At 37.1% G+C, this 13,804-nt stretch overlaps 2 protein-coding genes and 1 long non-coding RNA gene across 8 annotated transcripts in view; 2 read left to right on the forward strand and 1 right to left on the reverse strand.

Annotated features, from left to right (window-relative positions):
• The window catches only part of LOC132986793 (uncharacterized), a 69,088-nt gene extending 57,750 nt beyond the window's left edge, over window positions 1-11,338 (forward strand). Inside the window, exon 2 of the long non-coding RNA XR_009675549.1 lies at window positions 11,208-11,338. This is a non-coding gene — a long non-coding RNA (uncharacterized LOC132986793). The remainder of the gene's footprint in view (window positions 1-11,207) is intronic.
• Window positions 2,440-10,178, reverse strand: mpc2b (mitochondrial pyruvate carrier 2b). The gene is made up of 5 exons (XM_061053384.1): window positions 9,807-10,178; window positions 6,380-6,420; window positions 5,592-5,676; window positions 5,072-5,183; window positions 2,440-3,570 (listed from the first exon to the last, which is right to left on the reverse strand). The coding sequence occupies exons 1-5, from the start codon at window positions 9,898-9,900 to the stop codon at window positions 3,513-3,515; spliced, it is 390 nt and encodes a 129-aa protein (XP_060909367.1). The 5' UTR covers window positions 9,901-10,178; the 3' UTR covers window positions 2,440-3,512.
• A 570-nt stretch (window positions 11,339-11,908) lies between the features above and the next one.
• The window catches only part of dcaf6 (ddb1 and cul4 associated factor 6), a 32,978-nt gene continuing 31,082 nt past the window's right edge, over window positions 11,909-13,804 (forward strand). For 4 of the 6 annotated variants that reach the window (XM_061053395.1, XM_061053397.1, XM_061053396.1 and 1 more), the window contains exon 1: window positions 11,909-12,316. In XM_061053395.1, coding sequence (XP_060909378.1) covers window positions 12,229-12,316 — 88 coding nt within the window. In that variant the 5' untranslated portion in view covers window positions 11,909-12,228. The remainder of the gene's footprint in view (window positions 12,317-13,804) is intronic. The other 2 variants (XM_061053399.1, XM_061053400.1) reach the window with 1 other exon arrangement.

Below are 13,804 nucleotides of genomic sequence, written 5' to 3' on the forward strand. Positions count from 1 at the left end.
GTACAACAGAAGAAAACCCATAAAAGGGCCTTTTATATTTATCAAAGTTCTTTTAACTGTACAGCGATGTGGAATTGACTGAGAATGAACCTTTAAATGGAATTGGTGACAGTATTTGGTTACCATGGCTCCATGATCACTAGGTTTTGTTTTACAAACAAAATAGTTACATAGCCACATTGATTTACAATGTGTAACAAAATAAAGTCTGTGAAGGCTATGAAATAAGTAACCTGTATTTCTGTCGTTAAATGGTTAGGTGTGAGCGCTGATTGGTGATAAACGGTAGGTGAAACTGGCTGGCCTTGAAAAGCAGAAGAAATTAATGCAGCATGCCAAAACATGCCATCGCCATGGGTGAATGTTGGGCACTTCAGAATAAAACTTTGCTCAAATCAACTTCAGTCTGACACCAGCTGTACTGTAGGTTGATGCATGAAAGTGGGTTCAGTTGCCTGTAGTGGAAAACGTGAGCAGCAGGGGGAGCTGTCGTTTCATTGTCTTTATGTCTCCTGACCAAAGTGAGAGTCAGTTTTGTTTGTACTAGAAACAGGAAGCTCCCTACATTTGTTATGTATCCAGAGGCTGTTTAAATCCTCCTGCATCAACTGTTGACAGGAAAATATTGAACTTAATGGAATTAATATATACACGTGTTTTAGGTACTTGTACTTCACTTGAATGTCTGTCTTACAGCTTTTGTATGTCGTTCTACTTCATCTCTGAGCCTAATATTTAATTTTACACCAATTCATTAATGAGTGTCTCATTTTTATCCTTTCCACATCTGGAAAAAACATTTATCTCAACTTTAGATTTTTGTTTATGAGCGTATAATCAAGTATTCCCTTTACTTATTAGAAATTGTTAAAAACTGGCAAAACAGGATTTTCTAGCAAACTCATTGACACGAGGTGTGAAGGTGCTTTCACATGAAGTTGACTTTATGGACACAAGGATCTCACAGGACAGCAACCATGATTATCTTATAGAATATAAAGTTCTAGTGTTTTGATGACATCACCCAACAGAATATAAATCAGTTAAATTTAGCACAACCTTCAAATTCTACATAAAATTGACATGCATTAAACTAACAATTTAACAGAACAGTGAGTGCTTTGACACTTGAAAATAAAGATTATATACTTAAAGTTTTGAATGCAGGATGTTCACTTTAGAGTATTCTCAAAGTGTGGATTTGCTTTTATTTAAGTGAATCATCTGAGTACTCCGACAGCTGCAACTGAAATACCGTACTTGTTGCATTAGTCATCATACAAACTTAAAGGCCAATAAGATGAAACATTTGGCTCAAAAGTTAAAAAAAATAAATAAATAACTGCATGATAAAGTTTGCTTGTCTTTCCTAAAACCCAAATACTTTTTTTTTTAATTCTGTTAAAAAGCAGATGCATGGGGGGGGTCACTGGCGGCGTAGTGGTCAGTGCATGTGCCCCATGTATGGACGCTGTTGTCCTTCAAGCGGACGGCCCAGGTTCAAATCCGAGCTGTGGCTCCTTTCATGTCATTTCCAACTCTCGTTCTCTCTCTCCCTGATTTTCATCTCAATTCAGTGTCCTGTCTCTAAAAATAAAGGCCCAAAACGCCTAAAAATAAATCTTAAAAAAAAAAAGCAGATGATGTGGTAGGGATGAGACTTACAAGTTATTGAAGAGGACGGAGATACGCGTGTCTCAGATCTCTTCAAATCTTTGAGTTTGTTATTGGATAACGACTAAGAAAAGCAGAAATCTTCAAAGGAAATTGGAATAGGATGTCAGTGATATTTTGCATTTCTTCCTGAAAAATGGGCAATCAATTAATAATCAATTAAAGTAGCAGGTGACCCATAAAAACAGCAAGAAATGAGCCACACTCGACAATGAATAAAGTTCCAGGTGCACGACCGGAACAAGACTTAAAAAGAGACAAAAAAAGTCAGTAAACTAAATGTCCTTCAAGTTACTTTTATCTGGGCAAGAGCTGTGTTCAAAACATCGCTGTACGCTGATCTACCCCAGATTAAAGTTACTTCAAGGACATTTAGAGGGCTGACTTTTTTTTGTCTCTGTTCAAGACACATTAAAATGGGACACTTCTGGGGCGCTGCACGGGTGGCCTAGTGGTTAGTCCTGCAAGCGGATGGCTGGAGTTCGATTCTGGTCTGACCTGTGGCTCCTTTCATGTCATGCCCCACTCTCTCTCTTTCCCTGATTTCTGACTCTCTCTCTAAATAAAGGCAGTACAATAAACCCTTCAAAAAAGGGACATTTCTGTGATTAATATTAATTGTTCTCTGATAAAACTAGGGGACAGATTTAAGAATGCAGAGGTCACTGACACCACCGTTTTTTTCCACCTTGTAAAAGCTTTAACGTCTTCAGCTCAGGTCATTCTGTAAGTGTAAAGTACAAGACGTTGATTCTTTAAACCAGCTGTAGGTGTCAGACAGCATTTATTAGTATAACATATCCATTACAGAGCCATAACGATCAACCTTCAGTGTCATTTGTTCACTCAGCAGATCATGAGAAATGACGACATTAATTATTGCTAAAACAGTCAGGAGGGGATTCTGATGTGGAAGTTAGTGGGAGCAGTTCTAATGCAGAGGGAATATAAAACATCTTTCTAGAAACAGACAAGAGGTGAACTGTTGATGATGAGCTGTGAGCATGTCACTGCGAGCGTAACAATCAAATACTGCACACGTTTAGAAGTGATATCTGAGTTAGAGTACCTGATAAGAAGCAGAAAAAGGAATATAATCATACAGTTTTCACTACATGAGATTTTTTTTTTTTTTTAATCATGAGTCATAAATTATGAATTCCACTCACACACACGTTTAAAATAATTAAAGCCATTAGGAAGGAAGGAAGGAATCATGACATGGTAATCAATAATGATTTGATTATCGATGAGGTACACATGGCGCGTGACTGATGCCGAATTTTAAATAAGAAATTAAAATATCATTGTGATGACATCCCGGTTGTGTCTCTTTTGGAAAAACACTCCTTAAACTACGTTTCAACACAAATCCAGGAGTTAGATGTCTTGATGTTTTTGGGACTTGATGTTCATGAGGTATTGATTGCTACCTGAAAAGAAAGATTATGGAAAAGCAAAAGAAGATATAAAGCATGAACTTAAATTAAAGAATGTACAATCTTACAGCTTGTTGAACAAGGTGTACTTGTGCGTTGATGACCTCCATTCTTGTTTGTGTGTTGACTACAGTTAAAAAAAAAAAAAGTCCTCTCCTTCTCCTTTTTTTTTTTTTTTTTTTTTGGAAACGCCCTGAGGAAATTAGAAACTTAAGGAAAAGTGCACATTTCCAACAGGGACAGCAGGCTTAATGTGGTAGAATAATGATTATGGCATGGATGTTATGGAGACAGCATGGTGTGACGTGGAGATGACGAGAAGGGGCAGCGTCGTGCCCGGATGTGAAGTCTCCCTTTTCAGTCCTCTGCAGGGACCGGAGTGTTGGTCACAGAAAGCTCTCAGGACTCTGCGGGCTCTTTAGCCTCTTGAGCCAGCGCCTTCTGATCCTGTTTGTGCCTGAACGAGAAGAAAAGACGAGAAACATTTTGAGTGTCTCAAGGTTTTCAGACGTTCAGACTGATCAGTGACAAATAAAACATGGGCCACGACAAGTTAACAAGGGGTGGAGCAAAACATCGATACAGCAATATGTACAGTAGCTTCCTGGCTCGTGTGATTATCAAATTGCTTGTGCCAAATACTTAAAAAGATGCAGCACTTTAAACACTTTTCCCTCACAATTTGACCCCTCATGATGTTGCTTATCACATGAATGAGTGAGGTCACATGACCAGAAGTTAGTAAGCAAAAGAAGAAGTCGACAGCAGCAACAGCAATCAGATATTGTGATGCAGCAGTTTAGTATTGTCTCGCAATAATCAATTATCATACATTTTTTTCTATCATATAGTGTCCTTAATTATGCTGCAACTCCCACCCTTAATTAGAACCATATCCGCTTCAGGAACAGACACATATTTCACTGAACCAGCACCACAGGTCGCCTCACCCTGACCCCATGAGGTGATCAGAAAACCTTTTGGTAATCTCTTATTTTTAATTTGAACACTGTGTGAAATATTTGGGATAAAAAACTAAAACAAATATGCAACATAGGTTAGGTCACAAATCTTTTTTTTTTTTTTTTTTTTTAAATTGAAGGAGCAAACATTTTATTTAAAAAATAAACCAAAAGAATCTCTAAGAAAGACACATCTGTGTTCTGTTCAGGTATTCCAGTTACCCAAGTCCCTACGTTTTGTCTCTCAGGCTACAAAGCAGGTTTTCCTACATTACACTCAACACTGAGTCGGAGGGGGTCGATCTCGCTCATTCATTCCCCTACAGCTGGTTTGTTTGTGTCCCATGTGAGGATTTTCTCTCTGACAGTTTTTGAGTGGTTGACATTAGAAACACAGCACACAGAGTGACTTCTGTACGTTATACATTTACTACCTCTCTTACAGTGTGAGCCACAAAACGCAGAGTCAAACATTAACTTGTAATCAGCAATGGGTTTAAAAAACATTTATCAGAGACCTCACTTATATTTCATCATGTTTTATAATCGATCGTCTAGATCAGTGGTTCCCAAAGTGGGGGTCGCCAGCCACCAAGAGGGGGGTCGCGAGATGCCTTCCATAAAAAATTAAAAATAATTTATAAATGCATAAGTATATATTTTTGCCCATTTTTGTAAATATACAGAAAGTCATCCAATGTCATATAAGACAGTATCATTAAGTGAAATTAATGTGTACATTTTTTATTGTTTTTAGGCTGTTGTATTATTTTGTGTTACTAGTTTTTGGATTGGTTTATTAGTGTGTGCGTGGCTGTCGCTACGTTGTATACCTAACTAACCACCTTAAAGAACAGTGGGGGGGTCCCCAGTTTCTGTCACCCTCATTTTGGGGGTCACGACCTGAAAAGTTTGGGAACCCCTGGTCCAGATGGTCCAAACAGAGACCATCAGCTGTGATTCATTGCTCAGTTATTCTGTAAAGGAACCACAAACCTCCAGATCCTGTAGAGCTGTGAAGCTCCCGCGCTGCCCACAAAGAAGTTGACGCAAAACAGGTTCCAGTTCTTTGGGATGATGACCAGCGAGTATCTGGACCAGATCAGGCCTGACGTAGAGGGACGGCAGTGAGAGTGAAGGTTAGGACAGTGAAAGGTAACAGGACAGAGTCTATGTTTTGTGCAAAAGAGACACAGATAAGATTTGTATGAAGAAACATACTGTGAAAGCTGAAACATCAGACAACCTTTAGCACAGATTAGTCAAATACACAGCGGACGGAAGAACTGATTATTTTCTATATGACGTCAGGAATTCAAAGCAAGAGGTTACTAAATGAAGTACTTACATGATTCACATTCAGAAATTAATATTTTTTACTTACCGTACCGACACAGTATTTTACCATGATTCATTTTGATTAGAAAAACAGGATGTATAACTCCACATGGTTTTTAAGAATCAGCTCTATTTCCCTGGATCTATATTTAAAATGAATAATAGTAATAATAATCACCTGTGGCTGTCAGCACTGCAGACTGGGAGGTACTGAGTTTATCTGCTGGTCGAGTCATGTCAGCCAAACCGGCACCAACCAGACCCTGGAGACGTTTAGGAAGAGACCACGTTTGATTAATATATCAAAGCTAGTGCAGGTTTTTTTTTACCAAGTATTTCAATTTGTATTTTATTTGTTGCACACTTTTTATTTAAAACCAATGTCTACAGAATTAAGAAAACATGATAATTAATATAAAAACAAGAGTTATGAAGAATGAATACTAAAAACAACAAATAGAGGTAAACAGTAATGAAGGAGAGTGAGCATAAAAAACGAGTGCAGTAAACTTGAGTCTATGACAAGGTCCGGGTACCCTGATAGGTGAATTACTGGATTATCTTCACATCATCATCCATGTATCTTTAGGGGACCAGCCAACATGCATAGACATGAGCAACATGTAATAAAGGTGCTGTGTGCACATTTTGTCTTTTGAGATCACAGTTTAGAACTCTAAAGTTGACATGAAACCTGTTTTTAAACTTTGATATGATCCAAGAAAAACATCTAGTCCTGTTTTGATACCAAAAAAAACACTCTCTCTCTCTCTCTCTCTCTCTAAAACATATGATTGAAGATCTGAAGGTTTTTAAAGCTTTAGTACTTAAAATAAAGAATATTTTATTGTTTTTCAACACGTATCAAAAGCTATCAAAGTATCAATTTTCTGAAATCTTAGAGAGCACTAGTCTTTGGAATTTAAAAAAACGATCTGTTGAAGTGTTTGAACATGCTCAACTCACCCATTTAAACACGGGGGCCCAGAAGAAGACGGTTTTGGGACCTGGAATAAAAACAGAAGAAAAAAAAGGTAACATTAAATTCTGCACATTTGTTCATTCATTCTTGTCTCTTTAGGTGCACCGTGGATAAGTCTCCTCTGTGTCTCCCTGATGTCACAGTGAAAGAACAACTCTGTCTTGTCTCTTTCACATTAAAACAAACTCACACCTTTCCTTTGAGCTGTTTCCGTTTAGTTTTTGATCCGTAATGAGTTCCTTTTTCCATTGTGAATGTCTTAACCTTTGATCTACCAGAAGGTCCTTACTTTATTTCAAAATAAAAGCAGGTATGAATTCAATCAGCAAGGAATACTCTCAGTTTAAGATATTTCAAAATAAAAGCCTAACATTTTTTTTAATGCAAAATAATGAATTTTTAAACGTGAAAATGTGTAATTTCATTATTGTATTAATCACGAGTAACTATTGAAATTCAGCTGTGTGATAGATAATGCGACACCTCAGTGTGTCCCAATGTACTGTAAGCAGTATAACTGAGCTTCTTTGGCTCAGTACGGAAAACTTCACTAACAAGAAGGTGAAACATCTGAGGAGACACTAAACCTTATAATCTACAAACCCTTTTAATGATCAAATACATGTGCATAACTCAAACTATTCACAACATACTGAAATGACTAAATTATCTTCTTCAAAGCTAAAAAATAAAGCTCCTTGTGGATATTTAGTTTTGGTCAATCTGGTCATTATTATCTGGATAAATCTCTGCGTTGTTCGATCCAGAAAATGCCTTTTCTGACAAAGAAGAGTGAAAAAAACAGCCCAAATTCTTTCTATTAAACATTTAACAACCTGAAATAAGAGAAGTTCTACTTGCTTTTAATTTGCTCAATTGTCTCAGTCAGTTATCAAAACGTTGCTAAACATTTAATAGTCAACTGCTAATTGATAATTAATTGCAATAAAACACACGTTGCAATACTAAAACAAAACAACTGATAAAGAATTCAGTTTGAGCTCCTTTGAACACCTAAACAGAAAACCAGAAAAGAGTGCAATATAACAAACAAACATTTTCTTGTTGCTTGTGTAAATGTGTTTTTGGGGCATATTGCTCTGTGCAATACATGACAACATTTATGTTTAATATCGTACATGCTCATTTTACAAAAAATAAACATTTGTTTCAGGAGAATAATTCTGCAATGCGACGACACATAATAAATCAACCATGCCACTAAACATTAATAAATGCACAGACCTTGAAAAATCTGTTTAGTTTTTTACAGATACATGTGATACCAGATGCTATAACATCTTTTTGTCTACGTTTCCTGACACTTTATCTTCCATCCAGGCTTATCTTGTGAGTTAAAAGATAAGATGTAAATCCAGAGAGTCAAGCCTGAGCCTCACTAACTATTGTGCAAAAGTTAGAGAAATATCCAGGTCAGGGCCATAAAAAAAAAAAGCTGCTGATCTGGAAGCAGCCTCCCTCACAATCCCGCCCTGTGCTGTAGGTAGGCTGAACTAAAAGTGGGTCTTCTGTCACTGCAAATCATTGTTGAGGGAGTCGGCTTTTTGTTGCCTCCCCCTTCATACCTGCATGGAAAGAAAGTCGTCCTTGACAATCAGAGCTCCAGTTCTCTGACACAGACAAAACATGAGATCAGACTATCCCTGGTGACGCCAAACACTCACTAAATCTCAGTCCTCTTGTGTTAATATCAGAGTCAAAGAGGGCTCCATGTGTGTACAAGTTCTACTTACTGGATAAAAGGATGAAGCAGTCTTATTCGATAAAAGCCACCAGTTGGTGCTGCTGATGTGGATATACTGGAAGAATTGTTTTAACTTTGTACAGCGTGCCGTCTTTAATACAGAGTGGAGTGTCCAAAATAAACCTACATAGAGGTAGGACTGATGTCACCTGTTATTTATCGACCTGTTGAAAGACATCGAGTGGGCAGTGGGAATAGAAGTTACTTCAATATGTACCAAAGTAACGCAAGATTTAGACAAATCAATACAAATCATTCACTGAGTTCAGATGTAGCTGTCTGAATGAGACATTTAATAGATGCTAAATACATGCACATGTTTGCCTTTTTTCGCTTTTCTCCTTATAAGTTTGAGTTGTGGATTTTGTGTCGTCAGCGTGAGACATTTGAAGAAGCAGCGCAGGATTTTTCTGGCACAACTTCACCATCAAGGTGCATGAAGAGTGAAAGGCTTTAAAGGAGGTCAAAAACCTCCAGCAACACTTGAAGTATGTAGACCAACTTTATTTAAAAATTAGAAAATTTGAGCTCTGCCAATGAAAGGCGTCTGATCCGACCTTCACAACAGGGTCCTAAGACGCTGACTAGACTCTTCTCCTCTGTCGCCCCCCGGTGGTGGAATGAACTTCCAAACTCCATTGGATCTGCAGAGTCCCTCTGCACCTTTAAGAAAAAGCTAAAGACCCAGCTCTTTCATGAATACCTACTAACTTAATGATGATGGTCTCCATATTATTGATGATGATGATGATGATGATGATGATGACGATGGTTTTTGTTTGATAACGACGACTTATAAGATGGTTTCTATACTGATTAGAGCTCTCAAGAACTGCCCTCAATGTTGTGCTTTGCCTCTGGTCACTTCCTGTCAGCACCTGTGTGTCCAATCAGACTCAAAGCTGATCGTTTGCTCTTACTGACATTGTTCCCTTTTTTCTAGATCCTTGCTTGTGTTGTTCTTACTCTCTGATGTACGTCGCTTTGGATAAAAGCGTCTGCTAAGTGAATTGTAGAATTGTAGAAAAAATGCTTTCCGGCTTGTGGCCTTCATCAGGATCATTTTAAACCTCATGTAACGCTTTCTGTACTCCAAATGAGTTGTTACTAAGACGTATGGATGATTTAAAGATGCACTTCTTCTTTGTTGTTGTTTTTTTTTTTTTTAAATCATCAACAAAACACCTGCAACAACTTTTGTCCATTTTAAACTCTATTTATCAAGTTTATAATGTTACAGTAGAAGTATAATAGTTAGTAAGTTAATAAGTGTTTGACATTTTAGTAAGATATGTTTTATTATTTATTATATTTATGATAAAACCTTTGAACACCTCAATAAACAACACTTTTCCTTCCATAACATCAGATCTTCTTCTCAGACTGAGCTACTTAGTGTGATCCCAACAGATCAGGTCTCCCACAGAAACCCCAGCAACACCAGTAACACCAGCAACACCAGTAACACCAGCAACACCAGTAACACCAGTAACACCAGTAACACCAGCAACACTAAAAACAATAGACTTTCATACAGACATGAAGAAGAGAGAAGAGAGAGGAGCATCCACATCACTTCCACACCAGCTGACACATCCCAAACTAAAAACCCAGCAAACAAAAACATGAGATAAATTGTGCATTACCTGCAGGGTGGTTGTACAGAGGTCTCAGCTTGGCGGGCAGCATGTGCTCGATCTTGTCCAAAATCCTGTGATAGGAAACTCTGAGCGCAGCCATGACTGTAAACTGTCTGCAGGGAAACAAGAGCTCAACTTCAAGCTAGCGTGCTAAATGGTAAGCTAACTAAGGAACCTGTCGTTAATAGTCGGATATTTGTATGTTTAAAATAGTCTGCCGGCTCCTGTCAAACAACTAAAGGACAGGAAGTCGATGCGATAGGAGAAGGATGCTGCTGTCCTACTGTCGACCTTCCTCCGGCTTCGCTATGACCATGTTAGCTCTGTTAGCTGCGGTAGCTTCTGTCTGACCGTCACAACGAAGAGGTGACTTTCTCTACGATGCAACCTACCGGATGTGGGGGCGGGGCTACACGTTAGCTCGATTCGTATTGGACCGCTTGCGCAGAACTGCAATACGATTGGCTTATAAAGAATTGTATCTTTTGTTGTTCCAGCGTATCCGAACTGGACGGAGACGAATCTTAATATATTTTGCTGGTTAAACTGAAACATTTATTTAGATTTTATATGTTTGTTACTTTTCAGCACAATCAACAATAAGCGGATTTTAATGATGATATAATCATTTAAATAATAATATTTTTTGTTAATTTCCTGATGTGTTTTCTGCATGTGTGTTGCTTAGAACATTTCCATACTGATTTTAATATTTAATATTGTTATTTATTTTAATGTATTTTAATAATATGTAAACCTTCTCAGGCCAGGGACTCCAGTATCCCGTTTGAAACCAGGCTTTTAGTGTTAACTACTTAATATTTGGTAAAAAAAAATACTAATAATATAGATAAATAGATAGATAGATAGATAGAACCAGTTAGTCAACCTTTAGAATTTAAATTTATACATTTTTCAATCAACTCATTTTGATTTTGACGATGTAGTTTTGTGAAGGGGAATAACAAATCAAAATCTTTTTTTTATTTTTTTATCCGTCTTTATTGACAAATTTAAAACAAACAAAAAAATGTTTATACAAATTCTTATAGAGGATGAACATACAACAGCAAAATACGCTTTTTCTCGCGTTTCACCATTGCACTGTTTTTAGATAAACATAATTTACTACATTTTCATAATTTTGTTCATTTTTTATTTATTTATTAGCACACACATAAGAATACATCAAAATAGGATTAACAAAAACATAAAAGGTGTGTCAGGAGAGGTCAAGAATCCAACAGGCTGAGGAGGGACCTCACCTCTTAAGAGACAAATAAATCAACTGAGCAAATCGAATTACACAATTTCAAAACAAAATAAATATAAACACATATACAGTAACCTATACACGTATTCATACACACACACACTTAGACACATACATACAATAGAAAGACTGAGAATGTTAACCCTCTATCAGCTAAATGAAACAGGCATTGAAAAAATAAATAAAATAATAATAATAATAATAATAAATAAATAAATAAATAAATAAAATAAAATAAAATAAAATAAAATAAAATAAAATAAAAATCAAACTTTTCCAAAAGTATACATCAGGCAAATGTAAGCAGACAACAATCTGGAGCAAGGACAAAAACATTCAACAAGGACCAGAAATCAAAACAAGAAGAATTTCGACAAGTCAGCACGAAATCTTTCTAGCAATCACATTTACATTTAATCTTCCATAGTTAATTTACAACCATTTATGACTCTGTTCTTTTACATTTACATTTAATCTTTCATATTTGAGACTAGTAATGCTTAGTTAAATCCTGGTTGTATATATTCCCATTCTTAGTTTTGATATCTTTAGTGCTTATTTACTTTGTATTTAATATTGTGTTCAAATTTGCTAATTGTGTTTTTTACTCATATTGTGTGTTTGGACAACCTGCTGCTGTAACGCCACAATTTCCCAGTAATTCTATTCTATTTTATTCTATTCTATTATTCTATTCTATCCTGCTAGATTTCATTTTTTACAAATCAAAATCTCTTCCTGGATAATCTCCGCTTTGGCAGCTGCTTGGCTTCCATAAACGAGCGCTCCTATCCTCTTCGAAAAAAATCACGCAGTTTCTCGCGTTGTTTGGACACAGCTGTCCGCTGTCCGCTTGGAAGAAATAATAAACCAGGCTATGCTAGCAGAACGGGCAGAGAGTTAGCGGCGATACAGTGAATGTAAACTCGGCAGGACCAGCGGGACGCGGGACAGAGAGCGAGTCTTTACACCAGCAATGAAACTATTCAGTGTCGCAGCTGGCTAACGAGAACACCGTTCCTCCCGACAGACACGGGATTTGATCTCAATGGGTGAAAACCCGGAGCGACGATAAATAACAGGCGACATCAGACGGGGGGAAAGGGTTAGCTCGGTTTCAATGTTATTGTCAATTAAAACTCACATTTGGCCACAATGTCCTGCTCTGGAAACCTGGTTTGGGATGTAAATAAACGCTTAATTGGATACAACGAGCCCAACACCATCAGGACCAACTACTTAGGTAAGAACAAACAAGCTTCTTTAATGCTAACAGAAGAATAACATGTAGTGTTTTGATAATGTGTGTGTGGCAGGTAAATCCACTGCAGGCTGCGTGTGTGTGTGTGTGTGTGGAGCTGACAGCAGCTAGACCCAACATGACTTTGCTTCAAACCCATTATTAGACTGACCTGCAGAATAACAGCTGAGTTTCTCCTCCTGCATCATCTCCTCATTCCAGTTAAAGAAGAGATAGATAGATGGGATTAAATGTTATGTGTGTGTTAATCCTTCATACTGGTGCTGCTCTCTGTGAGGTTACATCCCTTTTTATTATATCTCCTGATTAACACTGAACAGATTCCACCAATACAATCTCGCCATAAAAATCTTTAACAAAAAGCCATTTTCGTTTCACCATTGCACTGTTTTTAGATAAACATAATTTACTACATTTTCATAATTTTGTTCATTTTTTATTTATTTATTAGCACACATATAAGAATACATCAAAATAGGATTAACAAAAACATACAAGGTGTGTCAGGAGAGGTCAAGAAGCCAACAGGCTGAGGAGGGACCTCACCTCTTAAGAGACAAATAAATCAACTGAGCAAATCGAATTACACAATTTCAAAACAAAATTAGATATAAACACATATACAGTAACCTATACACGTATTCATACACACACACTTAGACACATACATGCAATAGAAAGACTGAGAATGTTAACCCTCTATCAGCTAAATGAAACAGACATTAATCTATTAAAAATGGAGTGAATGATGGAAAAAGAAGAAAACAATATATTTTATATATGCAAACGTTTGACCTCATGGATTAAATGTGAAGACAGTTTCCTTTTAAAAATCTCTGTAGACGAAGAGCCGTTAACGTGTCTTTTGGAATTCCATATTTGTACCCCACGATGCATTAAAAATGCATGTTTTATATTTAACATTTGGCACGGACTTGCTCCTCCTCCTTTGACGGACTTTATAAAGCTGAAGTCTGCCAGTGGGATCGGCACCAGGGGCCACAGCCCGAGGAGACTGTGAGGTCCCATACAGACGCACTACATTCAGACAAACTGTTCTGTCAGTCAAAGGAACTAAATATTGGAATATTCTCCCACTCACAATAAGAGACTCACAAACATATGCAACCTTCAAAACACACCTCAAACAGTGGATAAAAGAAAATCAAGTCTGTGACCACCTTTAACCTTTAACCTGTATTATTGTCTTGTGTCACCTTTGTATTTTATTTGTATTTGTATTTTATTTGTAATTTGTCTTTCTCTGTTACCTGCCTAGGGACAACAGATGGAAACTAGCACTTCTGCTATAATCTGGCATTTTTACAGCTGTAATTGTTACAGCTGTTCATTAATATGCACAGTCTCTAACACATAAATAAATAAATAAATAGATGGTGTACAACAGGGCAAAGTATCTGCAGTGACCAAATGTGGGATGCATTTATGAAGGCGTGATGCTCTACAAAG

This window comes from Labrus mixtus, chromosome 13 (assembly GCF_963584025.1).
Source record: "Labrus mixtus chromosome 13, fLabMix1.1, whole genome shotgun sequence".
NCBI lineage: Eukaryota > Metazoa > Chordata > Actinopteri > Labriformes > Labridae > Labrus > Labrus mixtus.